The sequence below is a fragment of the Plectropomus leopardus genome, chromosome 8, assembly GCF_026936395.1.
Source record: "Plectropomus leopardus strain MGB_pleo_1.0 chromosome 8, ASM2693639v1, whole genome shotgun sequence".
NCBI classification, from domain to species: domain Eukaryota; kingdom Metazoa; phylum Chordata; class Actinopteri; order Perciformes; family Serranidae; genus Plectropomus; species Plectropomus leopardus.
In genome coordinates, this window is record NC_142183.1 from 20,285,093 (window position 1) to 20,309,136 (window position 24,044).

The window sequence follows — 24,044 nt, forward strand, 5'->3', positions numbered from 1 at the left end:
GCTGAATTTGGGAGGAGTCCTAAGTGACAACATCAGCTGTGCAAATGTGATGGTCTACAGCGTCCCCGTGTGGACACGTTTAGTAAATACATGCTAAATATGAACGACAAAATTCCCCAAAGTCATACTATACAGGGAACACTCAACCCATCGACCACTGAAATTCACAATAAACGACTAAAGTATTATTTGCAATACAGATAATTTTGGAAAGTAACTCAAATTTCATTCAAAGGCCTCAGGACAGTAACACGGGCAAATACAGAGGGCCACAATGTGATTTTTTTCCTATCCAGAGTCTACAGTGACTGCACAAGATAGATTAAACACTTCCGGATGATAAATTATGATAACTTCAACAGATTAAAGCTTTTCCAGCAGTTGCTGCTAAAGATATGTAAATATATATTCAAAAACACTGTGCACTTACACAAAGATCTTGTTTTGCATTATGTTCTGTGAACTGAAAGAGAGTTTGAAAAGTTGCATTCAGCACCACGGACAGCGACTCACACAATCAATGTGAATACAAAACTAGAAAGAAAAAAGAAACATATAAGCATCATCATGTATATGGCAAGATACAGTCTATAATATCAAGCTATAACACTCAAGCACCATTAGTTCTGCTTCAGATGTCGTCCCTGTAAAAAGCATTTTTTGACCGCTATGTAACACTAAAACAGTTTTAAAATAACCTAAATAACCGGCACTATATTGTATCAAATTCCCCAAATATGAAGCTCACCAAAGATTATTCCGTGTTTTTAATATCTTACCTTTTCTTTACTGGGTAGAGTCTGAGTTCTGGTAAAAGTGTCTCCTCCATTAATACTGATCAGCTCCGCATCTACAGGCGGAAACGGTGCAGGGAAAACCACTACGTCACTCTTGAGTGTGTCTGAGCTGAAACACACGTCATACTGCTGAGTAGATTTGGAGTAAGACCAGCTCCCGTCAGGGTGGGTGGTGATCATTGGGGCGCTGTACCTGCTGAAAGTGCCGTCTGTCCTGTGGCATCTGACAGCTATTAAAGTGATGAGGCTGAGCAGAAAGATCACTGACACCGCCACAATGGCGATCAGCAGATACAGGTTCAAATCCGAGAAGCTGTCCTCCTTTATGGGCACATGTCTGAACTGAGTCTGGATGTCAGCTGTGCTTTCAACCACCACCACATCAATAGAAACAGTAGCTGACAGGGAGGGTTCTCCGTTATCAGAAACCAGCACCACCAAGGGGTGAGTTTTCAGGTCATTGTCACTCATTCTCCTCTTAGTCCTGATTTCTCCGGTGCTGGTTCCGATTCGGAAGAGGTTGTTTCCTTTGGGCTCAGAGAGGTGATAAGAGAGCAGCGCGTTGTATCCAGAGTCTGCGTCTACAGCCCTGATCTTTGCCACAAAGTATCCCGCTTCAGCAGAATAGGGGATGCTCTCACTGTTAACGGAGCCGTGCTCAGAATAGGGCGCGAGAATTGTTGGATTATTGTCATTTTCATCCAGAATTAAAACGTTGACAGTCACGTTGCTGCTGAGCGGAGGAACACCAGAGTCTGTGGCCTGAACTTTAAACTGAAATGTTTTTATTTCCTCATAGTTAAAAGACTGCAGGCTGACTATATCTCCAGTCTCTGAGTTGATGTTTACCATTGTAGATAACGGCAGTGAGTTACTGTTAGTTTGTAAAAATGAATAGCTCACCTGACCACTTTGATCGATGTCAGCATCAATTGCAGAAACTCTTTTTAAAACGGCTCCTACTGGACTGTTTTCTTTCACATAAACACTGATGATGTTTTCTGTGAATAGAGGTTTGTTATCGTTCACATCTGACACGTGCACATTTATAACGCTCGTGCTGGAGAGAGGTGGGCTGCCCTCATCAGTAGCAGTGATGCTGATGTTGTATTCAGATGATCTCTCTCTGTCAAGAGGACCGTCCACCACCAACGAATAGTAGTTTTTATAATTTGACTCTAATTTAAAAGGGACGTCATTGGAAATTTTACAGTTCACCATCCCATTTTTACCTCCGTCTTTATCAAACACTGAAACAAGTGCGATGGCGGTGCCAATGGACGCATCCTCCTTGACTGCATTTAACAGTGATGTCACTGTAATTTCGGGGGCATTATCATTGACGTCTAAAACTTCAATTAATAATTTGGCATGTGAGGTCATTGGTGAGGAAGCTCCATCGCTGGCTTGTACTCGAATTTCAAAAGCATTATTTTCCTCAAAGTCAATATTATTTTTATTTGTTACAGTCCCCGTTTTTTCATCTATAGAGAACAGTTCCGTTTTGGCAACACGGTCTATTTTACTAAAGGAATACAATATTTGTCCATTTGCGCCGGCATCCAGATCAGTAGCATTTAACGTAATAATGGATGTTCCAATCTTTGCATTTTCATAAACAGTGGCTTTATACAGAGTCTGACTGAATACAGGAGCGTTATCGTTTATGTCCAAAACATTAACTATAATTACCATCGTGCCAGATTTAGCAGGAGCTCCCCCATCAATAGCAGTCAGCGTGAGTCGGATCACAGACTGTTTTTCTCTGTCTAAAACTTTCTGAAGCTGTAGTTCGACAGTTACAGTCTCTCCTTTATGTGCCACGAGAGAGAAGTGTTCATTTTGGCTCAGCTTGTAGCTATTGACTGTATTTTTACCGACGTCTGCATCGTGGGCTCGTTGCAAGGGGAATTTAACCCCTGCTACTGTGTTCTCTGTAATGTTTATAATCTGGGATATGCCGAGAAATGACGGAGAATTATCATTTACATCCAAAATAGCAATTTCAATACGGTACAATTTTAAAGGATCATTTATAACGGCTTCTACACTAAGAGAACATTTTGCTTCATCGCCGCAGAGCTCCTCTCGGTCTATTCTCTCATTAACGTACAGGGCGCCAGTCTTTAGATTTACCTCGAAATATTTTCTCTTTGATCCAGCAACGATCTGAAACATGCGGGACTCCAAATCCTGGACATTGATGTTGAGATCTTTAGCGATATTTCCGACAACAGTCCCCAGATTCACCTCCTCTGAGACGGAGTAAGAGAGCTGCCCAGACACCGCTTCCCAGTAACAATCCAGCAGCACGAACAGCAGATATATCCACACAGAGCTCGTTCTGCTCGGCAAATGCATTATTCCACACATCGAGAAGGAGCATGTAGGCAAAACTCGACAATACGTTACAACAACCACAAGATCAAAATCAAGAAAGGCATACTCCAAAGAAATATCTCGGCATTTCAACAGCCAAACAAGACAACCGTTCTTTGTCGTCCGACCTCTCTTTGTAACAAAGCCCACAGATGCATCATCCGCTGAATTTGGGAGGAGTCCTAAGTGACAACATCAGCTGTGCAAATGTGATGGTCGACAGCGTCCCCGTGTGGACATGTTTAGTAAATACATGCTAAATATGAACGACAAAATTCCCCAAAGTCATACTATAAAGGGAACACTCAACCCATCGACCACTGAAATTCACAATAAATGACTAAAGTATTATCTGCAATACAGATAATTTTGGAAAGTAACTCAAATTTCATTCAAAGGCCTCAGGACAGTAACACGGGCAAATACAGAGGGCCACAATGTGATTTTTTTCCTATCCAGAGTCTACAGTGACTGCACAAACTAGATTAAACACTTCCGGATGATAAATTATGATAACTTAAACAAATTAAAGCTTTTCCAGCAGTTGCTGCTAAAGATATGCAAATATATATTCAAAAACACTGCACTTACACAGGGATCTTGTTTTGCATTATGTTCTGTGAACTGAAAGAGAGTTTGAAAAGTTGCGTTCAGCACCACGGACAGCGACTCACACAATCAATGCGAATACGAAACTAGAAAGAAAAAAGAAACATATAAGCATCATCATGTAAATGGCAAGATACAGTCTATAATATCAAGCTATAACACTCAAGCACCATTAGTTCTGCTTCAGATGTCGTCCCTGTAAAAAGCATAGCGTTTTTTGACCGCTATGTAACACTAAAATAGTTTTAAAATAAGCTAAATAAACGGCACTATATTGTATCAAATTCCCCGAATATGAAGCTCACCAAAGATTATTATGGTTTTTAATATCTTACCTTTTCTTTACTGGGTAGAGTCTGAGTTCTGGTAAAAGTGTCTCCTCCATTAATACTGATCAGCTCAGCATCTACAGGCGGAAACGGTGCGGGGAAAACCACTACGTCACTCTTGAGTGTGTCTGAGCTGAAACACACGTCATACTGCTGAGTAGATTTGGAGTAAGACCAGCTCCCGTCAGGGTGGGTGGTGATCATTGGGGCGCTGTACCTGCTGAAAGTGCCGTCTGTCCTGTGGCATTTGACAGCTATTAAAGTGATGAGGCTGAGCAGAAAGATCACTGACACCGCCACAATGGCGATCAGCAGATACAGGTTCAAATCAGAGAAGCTGTCCTCCTTTATGGGCACATGTCTGAACTGAGTCTGGATGTCAGCTGTGCTTTCAACCACCACCACATCAATAGACACAGTAGCTGACAGGGAGGGTTCTCCGTTATCAGAAACCAGCACCACCAAGGGGTGAGTTTTCAGGTCATTGTCACTCATTCTCCTCTTAGTCCTGATTTCTCCGGTGCTGGTTCCGATCCGGAAGAGGTTGTTTCCTTTTGGCTCAGAGAGGTGATAAGAGAGCAGCGCGTTGTATCCAGAGTCTGCGTCTACAGCCCTGATCTTTGCCACAAAGTATCCCGCTTCAGCAGAATAGGGGATGCTCTCACTGTTAACGGAGCCGTGCTCAGAATAGGGCGCGAGAATTGTTGGATTGTTGTCATTTTCATCCAGAATTAAAACATTGACAGTCACGTTGCTGCTGAGCGGAGGAACACCAGAGTCTGTGGCCTGAACTTTAAACTGAAATGATTTTGTCTCCTCATAGTTAAAAGACTGCAGGCTGACTATATCTCCAGTCTCTGAGTTAATGTTTACCATTGTAGATAACGGCAGTGAGTTAGTGTTACTTTGTAAAAATGAATAGCTCACCTGACCATTCTCATCAATGTCAGCATCAATTGCAGAAACAGTTTTTAAAACTACTCCTACTGGACTGTTTTCTTTCACATAGACATTGATTATGTTTTCTGTGAATAGAGGTTTGTTATCATTAACATCTGACACATGCACATTAATAACGCTCGTGCTGGAGAGAGGTGGGCTGCCTTCATCAGTAGCAGTGATGCTGATGTTGTATTCAGATGAGCTCTCTCTGTCAAGAGGACCGTCCACCACCAGCGAATAGTAGTTTTTATAATTTGACTCCAATTTAAAAGGGACGTCATTGGAGATTTCACAGTTCACCATCCCATTTTTACCTCCGTCTTTATCAAATACTGAAACAAGAGCAATGGCGGTGCCAATGGACGCATCCTCTTTCACTGTGTTTAACAGTGATGTCACTGTAATTTCGGGGGCATTGTCATTGACATCTAAAACTTCAATCAATAATTTGGCATTTGAGGTGAGAGGAGAAGAGGCTCCATCACTGGCTTGGACTCGAATCTCAAAAGCATTTTTTTCTTCAAAGTTGAGATTCTTTTTATTTGTCACAGTTCCAGTTTTTTCATCGATATCGAACAGATCAGTTTGTTTACTCTGGTCTATTTCAATGAAGGAATATGATATTTGTCCGTTTGGACCTACATCCAGATCAGTAGCATTTAATGTTATTATTGATGTTCCAATCTTAGTGTTCTCATACACACTTGCTTTGTACAGACTTTGACTAAACAGAGGAGGATTGTCATTACTATCCAAAACATTAATAGTAATTACCATCGTGCCAGATTTAGCAGGAGTTCCTCCATCGATGGCAGTCAGTGTGAGTCGGATCACAGATTGTTTTTCTCTGTCCAAAACTTTCTGAAGCATTAATTCGACAGTTACAGTCTCTCCTTTATGTGCCACGAGAGAGAAGTGTTCATTTTGGCTCAGTTTGTAGCTATTTACAGCATTTTTACCGACGTCTGCATCGTGAGCTCTTTTTAATGGAAATTTAGCCCCTGTTGCTGTGTTTTCAGTAATGTTCATCACCTGTGACGTGCTGATAAATGATGGAGAATTATCATTCACATCCAAGATGATAATTTCAATCCTGTACAGTTTTAAAGGGTTATTTATTACTGCCTCTACACTAAGAGAACATTTTGCTTCATCGCCGCAGAGCTCCTCTCGGTCTATTCTCTCATTAACGTACAGGGCGCCAGTCTTTAGATTTACCTCGAAATATTTTCTCTTTGATCCAGCAACGATCTGAAACATGCGGGACTCCAAATCCTGGACATTGATGTTGAGATCTTTAGCGATATTTCCGACAACAGTCCCCAGATTCACCTCCTCTGAGACGGAGTAAGAGAGCTGCCCAGACACCGCTTCCCAGTAACAATCCAGCAGCACGAACAGCAGATATATCCACACAGAGCTCGTTCTGCTCGGCAAATGCATAATTCCACACATCGAGAGGGAGCATGTAGGCAAAACTCGACAATACGTTACAACAACCACAAGATCAAGAAAGGCATATTCCAAAGAAATATCTCGACATTTCAACGACCAAACAAGACAACCGTTCTTTGTCGTCCGACCTCTCTTTGTAACAAAGCCCACAGATGCATCATCCGCTGAATTTGGGAGGAGTCCTAAGTGACAACATCAGCTGTGCAAATGTGATGGTCGACAGCGTCCCCGTGTGGACACGTTTAGTAAATACATGCTAAATATGAACTACAAAATTCCCCAAAGTCATACTATAAAGGGAACACTCAACCCAACGACCACTGAAATTCACAATACATGACTAAAGTATTATTTGCAATACAGATAATTTTGGAAAGTAACTCAAATTTCATTCAAAGGCCTCAGGACAGTAACATGGGTAAATACAGAGGGACACAATGGGATTTTTTCCTACCGAGAGCAGAAAATAAAGGTATAAACTAGATTTTAAAAAATCCGGATGATAAATTATGATAACCTCAACAGATTTTCCAGCAGTTGTTGCTAAAGATATGTAAATATATATTCAAAAACACTGTGCACTTACACGGGGATCTTGTTTTGCATTATGTTCTGTGAACTGAAAGAGGGTTTGAAAAGTTGCATTCAGCACCACGGACAGCGACTCACACAATCAATGCGAATACGAAACTAGAAAGAAAAAAGAGACGTATAAGCATCATCATGTAAATGGCAAGATACAGTCTATAATATCAAGCTATAACACTCAAGCACCATTAGTTCTGCTTCAGATGTCGTCCCTGTAAAAAGCATTTTTTGACCGCTATGTAACACTAAAACAGTTTTAAAATAAGCTAAATAAACGGCACTATATTGTATCAAATTCCCCAAATATAAAAGCTCACCAAAGATTATTCTGTGTTTTTAATATCTTACCTTTTCTTTACTGGGTAGAGTCTGAGTTCTGGTAAAAGTGTCTCCTCCATTAATACTGATCAGCTCAGCATCTACAGGCGGAAACGGTGCAGGGAAAACCACTACGTCACTCTTGAGTGTGTCTGAGCTGAAACACACGTCATACTGCTGAGTAGATTTGTTGTAAGACCAGCTCCCGTCAGGGTGGGTGGTGATCATTGGGGCGCTGTACCTGCTGAAAGTGCCGTCTGTCCTGTGGCATCTGACAGCTATTAAAGTGATGAGGCTGAGCAGAAAGATCACTGACACCGCCACAATGGCGATCAGCAGATACAGGTTCAAATCCGAGAAACTGTCCTCCTTTGTGGGCACATGTCTGAACTGAGTCTGGATGTCAGCTGTGCTTTCAACCACCACCACATCAATAGACACAGTAGCTGACAGGGAGGGTTCTCCGTTATCAGAAACCAGCACCACCAAGGGGTGAGTTTTCAGGTCATTGTCACTCATTCTCCTCTTAGTCCTGATTTCTCCGGTGCTGGTTCCGATCCTGAAGAGGTTGTTTCCTTTGGGCTCAGAGAGGTGATAAGAGAGCAGCGCGTTGTATCCAGAGTCTGCGTCTACAGCCCTGATCTTTGCCACAAAGTATCCTGCTTCAGCAGAATAGGGGATGCTCTCACTGTTAACGGAGCCGTGCTCAGAATAGGGCGTGAGAATTGTTGGATTATTGTCATTTTCATCCAGAATTAAAACGTTGACAGTCACGTTGCTGCTGAGCGGAGGAACACCAGAGTCTGTGGCCTGAACTTTAAACTGAAATGTTTTTGTCTCCTCATAGTTAAAAGACTGCAGGCTGACTATATCTCCAGTCTCTGAGTTAATGTTTACCATTGTAGATAACGGCAGTGATTTAGTGTTACTTTGTAAAAATGAATAGCTCACCTGACCATTCTGATCGATGTCTGCATCAGTTGCAGAAACTCTTTTTAAAACTGCTCCTACTGGACTGTTTTCTTTAACATAGACATTGATTATGTTTTCTGTGAATAGCGGTTTGTTATCATTTACATCTGACACGTGTACACTTATAACACTCGTGCTGGAGAGAGGTGGGCTGCCCTCATCAGTCGCAGTGATGCTTATATTGTATTCAGATGAGCTCTCTCTGTCAAGAGGACCGTTGACCACCAACGAATAGTAATTCTTGTAATTTGGCTCCAATTTAAAAGGAACATCATTAGAGATTTTACAGTTCACCATCCCATTTTTACCTCCGTCTTTATCAAACACTGAAACAAGTGCAATGGCGGTGCCAATGGACGCATCCTCTTTCACTGCATTTAACAGTGATGTCACAGAAATTTCAGGGGCATTGTCATTGACGTCTAGAACTTCAATCAGTAATTTTGCATGCGAGTTCATTGGAGAAACGGCTCCATCACTAGCTTGTACTCGAATTTCAAAAGCATTATTTTCCTCAAAGTCGATATTCTTTTTATTTGTTACAGTCCCAGTTTTTTCATCTATAGCAAACAAATCGGTTTGTTTGCCTCGGCCAACTTCACTGAATGAATACAAAACGTGCCCATTAATACCTCCATCCAGATCAGTTGCATTTAATGTTATTATTGTTGTGCCTGTCTTTACATTCTCATACACACTAGCTTTATACAGACTTTGACTGAAAACGGGAGGATTATCATTAATATCCAACACATTCACTATTATAGTCATACTGCCAGATTTAGCAGGAGTTCCTCCGTCGATGGCAGTCAGTGTGAGTCGGATCACAGATTGTTTTTCTCTGTCTAAAACTTTCTGAAGCTGCAGTTCGACAGTCACAGTCTCTCCTATATGTGTTACGAGAGAGAAGTGTTCATTTTGGCCCAGCTTGTAGCTGTTAACAGTATTTTTACCGACGTCTGCATCGTGAGCAGGATGTAGAGGAAATTTTGCCCCTGCTGCCGTGTTCTCTGTGATGTTGATTACCTGCAACTTACTAAGGAATGTTGGAGAATTGTCATTTACATCTAAGATGACAATTTCTATCCTGTACAGTTTTAAAGGGTTATTTATTACTGCCTCTAAGCTGAGAGTGCATTTTGGTTCATCGCCGCAGAGCTCCTCTCGATCTATTCTCTCATTAACGTACAGGGCACCAGTCTTTAGATTTACCTCGAAATATTTTCTCTTTGATCCAGCAACGATCTGAAACATGCGGGACTCCAAATCCTGGACATTGATGTTGAGATCTTTAGCGATATTTCCGACAACAGTCCCCAGATTCACCTCCTCTGAGACAGAGTAAGAGAGCTGCCCAGACACCGCTTCCCAGTAACAATCCAGCAGCACGAACAGCAGATATATCCACACAGAGCTCGTTCTGCTCGGCAAATCCATTATTCCACACATCAAGAGAAATCATTAAGACAGCATCGGCCAATAGCTCCGCAACAATAAATAATTATATCTTAATAGTCTATAACACCAAACGAATTTAAGCTTCAACACGAAAACCGCCGCCACATCGTTCTCTGTCACCCTCTACGTTTCTTTGTTTCAATCGCCAGAGAAACATCGTCATCCTCTGAATCTGGGAGGAGCCCCGTGCGAGCAAAGAGGAAGTTGAAATGTGATGGTCTATAGTGTCATCGTGTGGGCACTTGCAATAACTACATCCACCATCAAATACATAACAATATTACAACACACCACATTCATGTTTCCTGAGACATTGAGCCAGACCTCAAGAAAAGATGCGCTCAATAGGACCACGCATTTTATATCCCAATTTGTTGTTTTTCAGCAATTTCGTTCCTGCTCGCAACAACCCCATAATTCAAGGAAAAGACTGAACGTAACTTCAGTGAGTTAACTGTTTTTGAATAAGAAAAGAGTTTGCTGAATTATAAACATTCAAACCACAAGGTTATAGCACAGAAAGTCCATCAAAGTCCAAAAAACCCATCTCCCCCACACACAATTATGCCTTTTTCAATAAAAAGAGAAACAAAATGGTGACAACAGAGACAAAGGCAGAAGAATAATAAAATCTCAGAGCTTGAATGAAGAAATGTTTAAAGCAGTTCTATTGAGTTTTTCTGCTGTAAAAATGTTTCTTTCTTTACAATATGGATGGAAAAGTATAGGGACCACACTGAGACAAACTTGATTCAGCACCATGGATAGCGGCGTTCTCTTCGAAAATGCTTAATGTGCAGCGAAAATCTCCCTAAATTTGAAATCCACAAACGCAATGGTCTATAACAGCCGATCCCACCAAAAAATGTACTTCTATTCAAACTCATTTTTAACTTTGTTTTCTTGTCACCGAAAGGTCGCTGATACAGCCCGTGTTACGCTGTATGCTTCCTTCCTCGTCATACTGTAATAATATGCCATTATGTCTGCAATAGTGTAAAACCATATCTTGTCTTCATCAAATCTGAGTCCAGGGAATCATCAATCCTTTTTATTTAACTGCAGTGCAATTGACGAGAAATACTATGTATGCAGATGCTTTGACGATTATTGATGGGATCTTTGACATACTGTAGTGGACAATATTACATACGATGTGTGTAAATGTACTCATAAATGTGGTACACACAGGAACTTCCTTTTACCTAAAAATTGCAAGCAGCACAAATTCAGAATACACTGCAAACTACTGTTTATAAACAATCCAGCCCACGCCACTTGTATTTCACATTATTTGTAGTCAGCTCAATTTAAATTTAATTTTCTTGTCAGCTAAGTGGTAAAAAAAATCTTTAAACTGCATGGATGGAACTGCACTATTTCGTCTTAAATTCGCAACATAGAAACTCTGAAGAAACAAGTGTTTAATACAACTATATTCTTACCTTTTCTTTATTGGGTAAAGTCTGAGTTCTGGTAAACGTGTCTCCTCCATTAATACTGATCAGCTCAGCATCTACAGGCGGAAACTGCGCGGGGAAAACCACTACGTCACTCTTGAGTGTGTCTGAGCTGAAACACACGTCATACTGCTGAGTAGATTTGGAGTAAGACCAGCTCCCGTCAGGGTGGGTGGTGATCATTGGGGCGCTGTACCTGCTGAAAGTGCCGTCTGTCCTGTGGCATCTGACAGCTATTAAAGTGATGAGGCTGAGCAGAAAGATCACTGACACCGCCACAATGGCGATCAGCAGATACAGGTTCAAATCCGAGAAGCTGTCCTCCTTTATGGGCACATGTCTGAACTGAGTCTGGATGTCAGCTGTGCTTTCAACCACCACCACATCAATAGAAACAGTAGCTGACAGGGAGGGTTCTCCGTTATCAGAAACCAGCACCACCAAGGGGTGAGTTTTCAGGTCATTGTCACTCATTCTCCTCTTAGTCCTGATTTCTCCGGTGCTGGTTCCGATCCGGAAGAGGTTGTTTCCTTTTGGCTCAGAGAGGTGATAAGAGAGCAGCGCGTTGTATCCAGAGTCTGCATCTACAGCCCTGATCTTTGCCACAAAGTATCCTGCTTCAGCAGAATAGGGGATGCTCTCACTGTTAACGGAGCCGTGCTCAGAATAGGGCGCGAGAATTGTTGGATTATTGTCATTTTCATCCAGAATTAAAACATTGACAGTCACGTTGCTGCTGAGCGGAGGAACACCGGAGTCTGTGGCCTGAACTTTAAACTGAAACGTTTTTAACTCTTCATAGTTAAAAGACTGCAGGCTGACAATATCTCCGGTCTCTGAATTAATGTTGACCATTGTGGAAAGCGGGACTGAGTTAGTGTTACTTTCTGAAAAATAGTACCTCACCTGGCCATTTTCATTCATGTCAGCATCGAATGCGGACACTGTTTGTATAACTGCTCCCACCGGGCTGTTCTCCTTTACATAAATATTCATGTCTGACGCGGAGAAACGGGGTGCGTTATCATTGACATCGGAAACGTGGAAAGTAATAATATTGGTGCTGGAGAGAGGTGGGCTGCCTCCATCACTTGCCGTTATAGTGACATTATACTGAGGGATGCTTTCTCGATCGAGGGGTCCATCAACCACTAACGAGTAATAGTTTTTATAGTTAGTTTCCAATTTAAATGGAGTCTTGTCATCTATTGTACAATGTACTTCGCCGTTCTTTCCCCCATCTTTGTCCAGTACGGAGACAAGTGCAATAGCAGTACCTTCTTTAGCATCCTCCTTCACTGTGTCTAGTAGTGACGTCACAGTGATCTCAGGAGCGTTGTCGTTGAGGTCCACCACCTCTACCAGCACTTTACAATGAGCAGACATCGGAGGCTGCCCTTTGTCACTGGCCTGTGCACGAATTTCAAATGCGGGATGTTCTTCAAAATCCACATTTCCTTCAACTGTCAGTGTGCCTGTATCTGGGTCGATTTTAAAAATCTGCAGTATGTGGTCCTGCTCTTTTGTGCTAAGTGTGTATATGATGTCTTTGTTTGTCCCTTCGTCTGCGTCTGTTGCATTTAAAGTCAGCAGAGTGGTACCAAGCGGGACATTTTCAAATACACGAGTTTTGTACAAAGATTTTGCAAACACGGGCGTGTTATCATTTACGTCTAAAACCTGAATACTAATATCTGACGTGCCAGATTTTGGTGGAGTTCCGTCGTCTAAAGCTGTTAAAGTGAGCTTGATCAGAGGCTCCTTTTCTCTGTCTAACGCTTTCTGTAACACTAACTCAGTGGAGATACTCTCTCCCGCTTTGCTTATTGCTAATGAGAAATGTTCATTAGAACTGAGCTTGTAAGTGTTTATGCTATTCTTTCCCACATCTGCATCATGGGCTTGTAGCAGAGGAAATTTTATTCCAGGAAGTGTGTTTTCAGCAATGTCTATAGTCTGCGACGTTGCAATGAAATACGGAGAATTATCGTTGACATCAAGTATATTAATTTCTATCCGGTAAAGCTTTAAAGGCTCATTTATGACCGCCTCCACATTAACAGTACATTTTACTGCTTTCGCGCAGAGCTCCTCTCTGTCTATTCTCTGACTAACATAGAGGACACCAGTCTTCGTATTTACCTCGAAATATTTTTTCTTTGACCCAGCAACAATCCTAAACATACGGGGCTCCAGATCCTGTACGCTTAGATGTAAATCCTTCGCGATATTTCCAACAAATGTCCCCGAATTTACCTCCTCTGAAACGGAGTAAGAGAGCTGCGCAGACACTGCATCCCAGCAATAATCCAGTATCAGAAGCATCAGATATATCCAGACAGAGCACTTGCTTCTCGGTAAAGACATAATTCCCTCCGGCGTAAAGACAACACATATACAGTTCTGACTGATTTATGTAAAACGATCCACACGAAGACAAGATATTGTATCAATTATTCTTCTTTTCAGTCGGTACTAAATGCGGCTGCCGGTCTGTACCCTCTCGTCTTCCGACTCTTTGTTACAAAGCTCTGTGAACTGTCTTTGGGAGGGGCATAAAACACGAAAAGATAAGTCTTTATGTTAAGGTCTACAGTGTCACCTCGTGGTGATTTAAAATACATACAATTACAGGACCTATTTAAACGACCTCACTGGTATCACCGTCGTCCTCTGATTAAAAGTCGCCGTGAATTGTCCTTAAAGCTAATCAAAACAGAAACCTCAAAGGAACAGTTTATTACAGGGTCATTTAAGTGACTGGTAAATCGTTTCAGCACCACGGAGAGCACCACACATCTCTCTGCAAGGCTAGATAGGCGATTATAGCAAAGCAGCTGGAGAACACCTCATATTTAAACGCTGATGGCATTGGTTATAAAGATGATTTACAGTGTGTTAAAAAATAAGATAAAGCTCATTATTCACTGTCATTAAGTTACGTTCAACTATATCACGTGCATTCATCATGAAACCATGATAAGCATATTTATCGAAAGGCTTTTCATTTACATACAGAAAAACTGACACAATGTTTTTTTTTTTTTTTAGACAGGAAGAGCTTCACACAGCGCAACTGAGATATTCCTCTACAAAGAGGTAAGCCCATTCTTTTGTGAGTAACTGTATTTTTTTTCTCAAACAGTTGAAATGGAAGGCAATGAGAACTTAAGTCAATAGGACATGTGATATGAATATAAACCTCAACATAGTGTAGAGCGGATGTGTACAGGCTTTTTTGTAGCTCTTACCTTCTCTTTGTTGGGTAAAGTCTGAGTTCTGGTAAAAGTGTCTCCTCCGTTTATACTGATCAGCTCCGCATCTACAGGCGGAAACGGTGCGGGGAAAACCACTACGTCACTCTTGAGTGTGTCTGAGCTGAAACACACGTCATACTGCTGTGTAGATTTGTTGTAAGACCAGCTCCCGTCAGGGTGGGTGGTGATCATTGGGGCGCTGTACCTGCTGAAAGTGCCGTCTGTCCTGTGGCATCTGACAGCTATTAAAGTGATGAGGCTGAGCAGAAAGATCACTGACACCGCCACAATGGCGATCAGCAGATACAGGTTCAAATCCGAGAAGCTGTCCTCCTTTATGGGCACATGTCTGAACTGAGTCTGGATGTCAGCTGTGCTTTCAACCACCACCACATCAATAGAAACAGTAGCTGACAGGGAGGGTTCTCCGTTATCAGAAACCAGCACCACCAAGGGATGAGTTTTCAGGTCATTGTCACTCATTCTCCTCTTAGTCCTGATTTCTCCGGTGCTGGTTCCGATCCTGAAGAGGTTGTTTCCTTTGGGCTCAGAGAGGTGATAAGAGAGCAGCGCGTTGTATCCAGAGTCTGCGTCTACAGCCCTGATCTTTGCCACAAAGTATCCTGCTTCAGCAGAATAGGGGATGCTCTCACTGTTAACGGAGCCGTGCTCAGAATAGGGCGCGAGAATTGTTGGATTATTGTCATTTTCATCCAGAATTAAAACGTTGACAGTCACGTTGCTGCTGAGCGGAGGAACACCAGAGTCTGTGGCCTGAACTTTAAACTGAAACGTTTTAGTCTCCTCATAGTTAAAAGACTGCAGGCTGACTATATCTCCAGTCTCTGAGTTGATGTTTACCATTGTAGATAACGGCAACGAGTTACTGTTACTTTCCACAATTGAGTAGCTCACCTGGCCATTTTGATCAATGTCTGCATCAATTGCAGATACTCGTTTTAAAGATGCTCCTACCGGACTGTTCTCTTTTAAAAACACATTGATCAAAGTGTCTGAAAAACGAGGCGAGTTGTCATTTACATCGGAAACATAAACAGTAAGATTATTGGTGCTCGTGAGAGCAGGAGTTCCATCATCTGTCGCTGTAATAGTGACATTATAGTGTGAAGCACTCTCTCTGTCTAGCTGTCCGTCTACCACCAAAGAGTAATAGTTTTTATAATTTGTTTCCAATTTAAAAGGGCTGTCATTTTTAATATCACAATAAACTGCTCCGTTTTTACCTCCATCTCTGTCCAAGACAGACACAAGTGCAACAGCAGTACCTATTTTTGCATCTTCTTTCACGCTGTTAATTAATGATGTGACAGTTATTTCAGGAATATTGTCATTTAAATCCAGCACTTCTATTAGTACTTTGCATTGTGCTGCCATTGGAGGAGAGCCCTTGTCACTTGCTTGCACGCGGATTTCAAAAGCCTGGTACTCTTCGAAGTCAATCTTTCCCTTAACTGTTAGTAAACCCGTGAGCTCATCAATTTGAAATATTTCCAAAACATGGTCTTGATCTTTGCTGCTCAATGAATATGAAATCTCACCGTTTGGTCCTTCATCAGCGTCTGTTGCCGTTACCGTTATTACTGATGTGCCAGGCGGTACATTTTCAATAATGCTTGTTTTATACAATGGTTTGGTAAATACTGGGAAGTTATCATTAACGTCTAAGACATTTATTATTATCTGTGATGTTCCGGATTTCGGGGGTGTCCCTCCGTCCACAGCAGTCAGTGTGAGTTTAATTACAGATTGTTTTTCTCGGTCTAAAGGTTTCTGGAGCACGAGCTCCGCAGACACACTCTCTCCTTTGTTCACCGATAATGAAAAATGTTCATTCTGATTTAGCTTGTATGTATTGATGCCATTTTTTCCTACATCAGCATCATAGGCAGACAGCACAAGAAATTTAGTCCCAGGCAGCGTGTTTTCGGCTATTTCAATGCTTTGCGATTTAGCACTGAAAGTCGGGTAGTTGTCATTAACATCTACAATATTTATTTCCAAGCGGTAAAGCTTCAGTGGAGCATTTATCACAGCCTCCACGCTCACTGTGCATTTCGTTGCCTTCGCACAGAGCTCCTCTCTGTCTATTCTGTCATTAACAAAGAGAACACCAGTCTTTAGGTTTACCTCGAAAAATTTTCGCTTCGATCCGGTCACAATCTGAAACATACGAGACTCCAGATCATCGACACTGAGGTTTAGATCCTTGGCTATATTTCCAACCGAAGCCCCCGGATTCACCTCCTCTGATATGGAGTATGAGAGCTGCCCCGACACCGCTTCCCAGTAACAATCCAGCAGCAGGAATAACACGTATGCCGCCACAGTACTCCTGTTAAGCGAAGACATAATACAATCCAACGTGAAACCAACATAGAAAAAATCTAATAGATGTGGACTGTTGACCGAAACTGTATTCCTTTTTTCCTCTTATTTGTCCATAATGCAGATAATGTCTCAGCCCCCTTCTCTGTGCTTCTGCGTCTCTTTGTGTCACAGACCAACAAGACATCATCACGCTCTTAATCTGGGAGGGGCCTTGGGATTTAAATCAAGTCCTCTGTGTTATGGTCTACAGCGCCCCCGTATGGCCTTGTGGGCTAATTGCATTGCAATCCACGAGAAAAACATAAATACTTCACACTCCATCTCTACTTGATGCTCAGTATTAAAATTGGCAATTTTTAAACAAACAAAGATAGGAAATATTGCGTTACTTTAAAAAAAATGTAATCAACTGTTTGTATTATCTGTGAAAATACAATGTCTTATTTACTTTGAAATCGGGGTCAATTCATCTATTTGTGATTGTCATATGCATTCCTTTCACTTAAATGTAATCCAGGTAATTATTTCACCACAGCATATCATGCCGTGTATGCTGTGTCTTAATTACAGATCAATATCAAAATGAATGACTTTCAAGCAAACTGACAGAATTGACGAAAAACAAGGAGATTCCCTCAAAATAATATGTCAGAGGTCACTTGATTATGAGTCTCTTATAAAGCAAAAAAGAATGAATCATGAAAAACAAAGCATGCAAACACAGAAAACTAATCAACCACAACCTTGGCCAGTGCTACTGTCAACGAAGAAAAGATCAGGGTATCAATTGCCAACTGAGAAAAATGTGCATAACTGGTGTATAAAATCAACATATTATTATTTTCAACCTAAGTCAAAAAGTGTGAACTGAACCTTTCTTGGCATTTACAAAAACGGTACAATACCAACACAACCCTCTGATCAGGTTTAGTCCCGTTCTCCTCTACAGTACCATGGACAGCGACTGTCACATAGGAGACCATTTCATGTTAGAAAATTGACAAAAGCAGTTTCCACAACAACTACTACATATGTTAACACATACACAAAGATACATTGGGGAAAAAAATAACGACTGAATACGCAAGATGCAAGCAAGTCCAGGGTTCAGTAACATTTACCATGCTGTCTACATTTATAAACAACCTGCTCTTACCTTCTCTTTACTGGGTAAAGTCTGAGTTCTGGTAAACGTGTCTCCTCCATTTATACTGATCAGCTCCGCATCTACAGGCGGAAACGGTGCAGGGAAAACCACTACGTCACTCTTGAGTGTGTCTGAGCTGAAACACACGTCATACTGCTGTGTAGATTTGGAGTAAGACCAGCTCCCGTCAGGATGGGTGGTGATCATTGGGGCGCTGTACCTGCTGAAAGTGCCGTCTGTCCTGTGGCATCTGACAGCTATTAAAGTGATGAGGCTGAGCAGAAAGATCACTGACACCGCCACAATGGCGATCAGCAGATACAAGTTCAAATCTGAGAAGGTGTCCTCCTTGATGGGCACATGTCTGAACTGAGTCTGGATCTCAGCTGTGCTTTCAACCACCACCACATCAATAGAAACAGTAGCTGACAGGGAGGGTTCTCCGTTATCAGAAACCAGCACTGCCAAGGGATGAGTTTTCAGGTCATTGTCACTCATTCTCCTCTTAGTCCTGATTTCTCCGGTGCTGGTTCCAATCCTGAAGAGGTTGTTTCCTTTTGGCTCAGAGAGGTGATAAGAGAGCAGCGCGTTGTATCCAGAGTCTGCGTCTACAGCCCTGATCTTTGCCACAAAGTATCCCGCTTCAGCAGAATAGGGGATGCTTTCACTGTTAACGGAGCCGTGCTCAGAATAGGGCGCGAGAATTGTTGGATTATTGTCATTTTCATCCAGAATTAAAACGTTGACAGTCACGTTGCTGCTGAGCGGAGGAACACCAGAGTCTGTGGCCTGAACTTTAAACTGAAACGTTTTTATCTCCTCGTAGTTAAAAGACTGCAGGCTGACTATATCTCCAGTCTCTGAGTTGATGTTTACCATTGTAGATAACGGCAGTGAGTTAGTGTTACTCTGTAAAAATGAATAGCTCACCTGACCATTCTGATCGATGTCAGCATCAGTTGCAGAAACTCTTTTTAAAACTGCTCCGACTGGACTGTTTTCTTTTACATAGACATTGATGATGTTTTCTGTGAATAGAGGTTTGTTATCGTTCACATCTGAGATGTGCACATTAATAAAGCTCGTGCTGGAGAGAGGTGGGCTGCCCTCATCAGTAGCAGTGATGCTGATGTTGTATTCAGATGAGCTCTCTCTGTCAAGAGGACCGTCCACCACCAATGAATAGTAGTTCTTGTAATTTGGCTCCAATTTAAAAGGGACATTATTAGAGATTTTACAGCTCACCATCCCATTTTTACATCCGTCTTTATCAAACACTGAAACAAGTGCAATGGCGGTGCCAATGGACGCATCCTCTTTCACTGTGTTTAATAGTGATGTAACTGAAATTTCAGGGACGTTGTCATTGACGTCTAAAACTTCAATCAATAATTTGGCATGTGAGGTTAGAGGAGAAGAAGCTCCATCACTGGCTTGTACTCGAATTTCAAAAGCATTATTTTCCTCAAAGTCGAGATTCTTCTTATTTGTTACAGTTCCAGTTTTTTCATCGATATCGAACAGATCAGGTTGTTTCCCTCGGCCAACTCTACTGAATGAATATGACACTAGTCCATTTTGGCCTGCATCTAAATCAGTAGCATTTAGCGTTATTATTGATGTTCCAATCTTTACGTTTTCATACACACTGGCTTTGTAAAGAGTCTGACTGAATATAGGAGGGTTATCATTACTGTCTAGTACATTAACTATAATAATCATCGTGCCTGATTTAGCAGGAGTCCCTCCATCGATGGCAGTCAGCGTGAGTTTAATCACAGACTGTTTCTCTCTGTCTAAAACTTTCTGAAGCTGTAATTCGGGGACTAAACTATCCCCTTTATGTGTGGCTAGAGAGAAGTGTTCATTTTGGCTCAGCTTGTAGCTATTTACAGTATTTTTACCCACGTCTGCATCGTCAGCAGGATGCAGAGGGAATTTAGTACCTGCTGCTGTGCTCTCGGTAATGTCGATTACCTGTGACGTACTGAGAAATGACGGAGAATTATCATTCACGTCTAAAATTATTACTTCAATCCGGTGCAGTTTTAAAGGGTTATTTATAACTGCCTCTACACTGAGAGTGCATTTTGCTTCATCGCCGCAGAGCTCCTCTCGATCTATTCTCTCATTAACGTACAGGGCACCAGTCTTCAGATTTACCTCGAAATATTTTCTCTTTGATCCAGCAACGATCTGAAACATGCGGGACTCCAAATCCTGGACATTGATGTTGAGATCTTTAGCGATATTTCCGACAACAGTCCCCAGATTCACCTCCTCTGAGACGGAGTAAGAGAGCTGCCCAGACACCGCTTCCCAGTAACAATCCAGCAGCACGAACAGCAGATATATCCACACAGAGCTCGTTCTGCTCGGCAAATGCATTATTCCACACATCGAGAAAAATCATAAAGATAGACTCGTCCAGGAACGCCGCACAACTAGTAGAATTAAACAGATTAAGAAAATACACAAAATGAGTTTTTCGGCATTTCCCCAACAACAAGAAAATCACCGATGCACCGCTCTTCTTCGCCCCCCGAGTCCCTTTGTTTCAATCTAGCGAGAAACATTATCCTCTAAATCTGGGAGGAGCCCCGTGCCACCAAAGACGACGTTGAAATGTGATGGTCTACACTGTCCCCGTGTGGACAATAACAAGAACTACATTAACCATAAACACATCACAACGATAGCAAGCCCGGACACTCTTAATTTCCCCTATCCAGTGACTCAAATAAGAGTCTGTATAATGCGTACGCTATCATACTGACCATTTGGGAGTACATGTTATACCTTTGTATTTTTTTAACATAATGACACAGTCAGCTGTCAAGTAGAAGGCACTTAAATATCTATGTTCCAAGAGAATGGCGTAGTTTTGTAAATTCAAGCTCACTTTTTACAGTAGCCTGACAAGAGACACTTAAAAAAAATGGTCTCATAGCAATTAAAGTAACGGGAAGCCACTTTGTCTAAAGAGCAGCTCTGCTGAGAAATTCTAAAATCAGTATTGTAAAAATTAAAAAAAAGTCAAGGATATGAATCACTATTGCTTAAACGTATTTTCTCTGAGACGGGGTTGCAAATATTTTGCTTGATGTCGTTTTGAAGGTTTATAAGCCACACAAGTCCAGAAACACGATTTCAGCACCATGGATAGCGACATACAGTACACTTTAAAAACAACACTGCAGCAATCTGACCGAGATCACAAATTCAATTAATTTTCTGTGGAACTCTTTATATCTACATACTCGAATAATTTCCAATATTTCTATATCAAGTCAAGTTGAAGTGTTTTTTTGTTTTTATTATTTATGATTCTGTAGTCGCCTGAACGTGGAATGGCACAATGCTCTTTGAAAGGGACTTTAAGAACAGTAATTAGTAATAATAACATGCCTGAGTAAGTAATGCCATCATTTTCTTACCTTCTCTTTGTTAGGTAAAGTCTGAGTTCTGGTAAACGTGTCTCCTCCGTTTATACTGATCAGCTCAGCATCTACAGGTGGAAACGGTGCGGGGAAAACCACCATGTCACTCTTCAGTGTGTCTGAGCTGAAACACACGTCATACTGCTGAGTAGATTTGGAGTAAGACCAGCTCCCGTCAGGATGGGTGGTGATCATTGGGGCGCTGTACCTGCTGAAAGTGCCGTCTGTCCTGTGGCATCTGACAGCTATTAAAGTGATGAGGCTGAGCAGAAAGATCACTGACACCGCCACAATGGCGATCAGCAGATACAGGTTCAAATCCGAGAAGCTGTCCTCCTTTATGGGCACATGTCTGAACTGAGTCTGGATGTCAGCTGTGCTTTCAACCACCACCACATCAATAGACACAGTAGCTGACAGGGAGGGTTCTCCGTTATCAGAAACCAGCACCACCAAGGGGTGAGTTTTCAGGTCATTGTCACTCATTCTCCTCTTAGTCCTGATTTCTCCGGTGCTGGTTCCGATCCGGAAGAGGTTGTTTCCTTTGGGCTCAGAGAGGTGATAAGAGAGCAGCGCGTTGTATCCAGAGTCTGCGTCTACAGCCCTGATCTTTGCCACAAAGTATCCCGCTTCAGCAGAATAGGGGATGTTCTCACTGTTAACGGAGCCGTGCTCAGAATAGGGCGCGAGAATTGTTGGATTATTGTCATTTTCATCCAGAATTAAAACGTTGACAGTCACGTTGCTGCTGAGCGGAGGAACACCAGAGTCTGTGGCCTGAACTTTAAACTGAAATGTTTTTATCTCCTCGTAGTTAAAAGACTGCAGGCTGAATATATCTCCAGTCTCTGAGTTGATGTTTACCATTGTAGATAACGGCAGTGAGTTAGTGTTACTTTGTAAAAATGAATAGCTCACCTGACCATTCTGATCGATGTCAGCATCAATTGCAGAAACTGTTTTTAAAACTGCTCCTACTGGACTGTTTTCTTTCACATAAACATTGATTATGTTTTCTGTGAAAAGAGGTTTGTTATCATTCACATCTGACACGTGCACATTAATAACGCTCGTGCTGGAGAGAGGTGGGCTGCCCTCATCAGTAGCAGTGATGCTAATGTTGTATTCAGATGAGCTCTCTCTGTCAAGAGGACCGTTGACCACCAACGAATAGTAATTCTTGTAATTCGGCTCCAATTTAAAAGGAACGTTACTAGAGATTTTACAGTTCACCATCCCATTTTTACCTCCGTCTTTATCAAACACTGAAACAAGTGCAATGGCGGTGCCAATGGACGCATCCTCTTTCACTGCATTTAACAGTGATGTCACAGAAATTTCAGGGGCATTGTCATTGACGTCTAAAACTTCAATCAATAATTTGGCATTTGAGGTGAGAGGAGAAGAGGCTCCATCACTGGCTTGTACTCGAATTTCAAAAGCACTATTTTCCTCAAAGTTGAGGGTCTTTTTGTTTGTTACAGTGCCCGTTTTTTCGTCTATAGCAAACAGATCATTTTGTTTCCCTCGACCTACTTTATTAAACAAGTATAACACTTGTCCATTTTGGCCTGCATCTAAATCAGTAGCATTTAATGTGATTATTGATGTACCTATCTTAACATTCTCATACACACTGGCTTTATACAGAGTTTGACTGAAAACGGGAGGATTATCATTAATGTCCAACACATTCACCATTATAGTCATGCTGCCAGATTTAGCAGGAGTTCCTCCGTCGATGGCAGTCAGAATGAGTTGAATCACAGACTGTTTTTCTCTGTCTAAAACTTTCTGAAGCTGTAACTCGGGTGATATACTCTCTCCTTTATGTGTTGCAAGAGAGAAGTGTTCATTTTGGCTCAGTTTGTAGCTATTTACAGTATTTTTACCGACGTCTGCATCGTCGGCAGGATGCAGAGGAAATCTGGCCCCTGCTGCCGTGTTCTCTGTAATGTTGAATACCTGCGATGTGCTGAGAAACGACGGGGAATTATCATTTACATCCAAAACTATAACTTCAATTCTGTACAATTTTAAAGGGTTATTTATTACTGCCTCTATACTGAGAATACATTTTGCTTCATCGCCGCAGAGCTCCTCTCGATCTATTCTCTCATTAACGTACAGGGCGCCAGTCTTTAGATTTACCTCGAAATATTTTCTCTTTGATCCAGCAACGATCTGAAACATGCGGGACTCCAAATCCTGGACATTGATGTTGAGATCTTTAGCGATATTTCCGACAACAGTCCCCAGATTCACCTCTTCTGAGACGGAGTAAGAGAGCTGCCCAGACACCGTTTCCCAGTAACAATCCAGCAACACGAACAGCAGATATATCCACACAGAGCTCGTTCTGCTCGGCAAATGCATTATTCCACACATTGAGAGAAATCATACAGATAGACTCGCCCAGTAACGCCGCACAATTCCTAGAATTAAACTGATTAAGGAATTACACAAAACGAGTTTTTAAGCATTTCCCCAATCCAAAGGAAATCGTCGATGCACTGTTCTCATTCGCCCCCCGAGTCTCTTTGT

At 41.8% G+C, this 24,044-nt stretch overlaps 2 protein-coding genes and 2 pseudogenes across 24 annotated transcripts in view; 1 reads left to right on the plus strand and 3 right to left on the minus strand.

Annotated features, from left to right (window-relative positions):
- Nucleotides 1-24,044, minus strand: part of pcdh2a39 (protocadherin 2 alpha 39) — a 219,855-nt gene that overhangs the window by 88,901 nt on the left and 106,910 nt on the right. The window contains exon 1 of one of the 19 annotated variants that reach the window (XM_088081095.1): nucleotides 21,498-23,998. The exons of 14 other annotated variants lie outside the window; for them this stretch is intronic. In XM_088081095.1, the coding sequence (XP_087937221.1) occupies nucleotides 21,498-23,888 (2,391 nt within the window). In that variant the 5' untranslated portion in view covers nucleotides 23,889-23,998. Of the gene's footprint in view, nucleotides 1-779; nucleotides 3,318-4,120; nucleotides 6,626-14,558; nucleotides 17,026-18,069; nucleotides 20,596-21,497; nucleotides 23,999-24,044 lie in introns of those variants that run through there. 4 more of the 19 variants (XM_088081094.1, XM_088081105.1, XM_088081096.1 and 1 more) reach the window with 4 other exon arrangements.
- Nucleotides 1-24,044, plus strand: part of LOC121947940 (fibroblast growth factor 18) — a 307,943-nt gene that overhangs the window by 51,221 nt on the left and 232,678 nt on the right. For 3 of the 5 annotated variants that reach the window (XM_088081120.1, XM_088081122.1, XM_088081121.1), the window contains exon 1: nucleotides 14,201-14,406. In XM_088081120.1, the coding sequence (XP_087937246.1) occupies nucleotides 14,339-14,406 (68 nt within the window). In that variant the 5' untranslated portion in view covers nucleotides 14,201-14,338. Of the gene's footprint in view, nucleotides 1-14,200; nucleotides 14,407-24,044 lie in introns of those variants that run through there. The other 2 variants (XM_088081124.1, XM_088081123.1) reach the window with 1 other exon arrangement.
- LOC121963389 (protocadherin alpha-8 pseudogene) lies at nucleotides 7,225-10,174 on the minus strand (annotated as a pseudogene).
- LOC121964799 (protocadherin alpha-3 pseudogene) lies at nucleotides 11,281-14,047 on the minus strand (annotated as a pseudogene).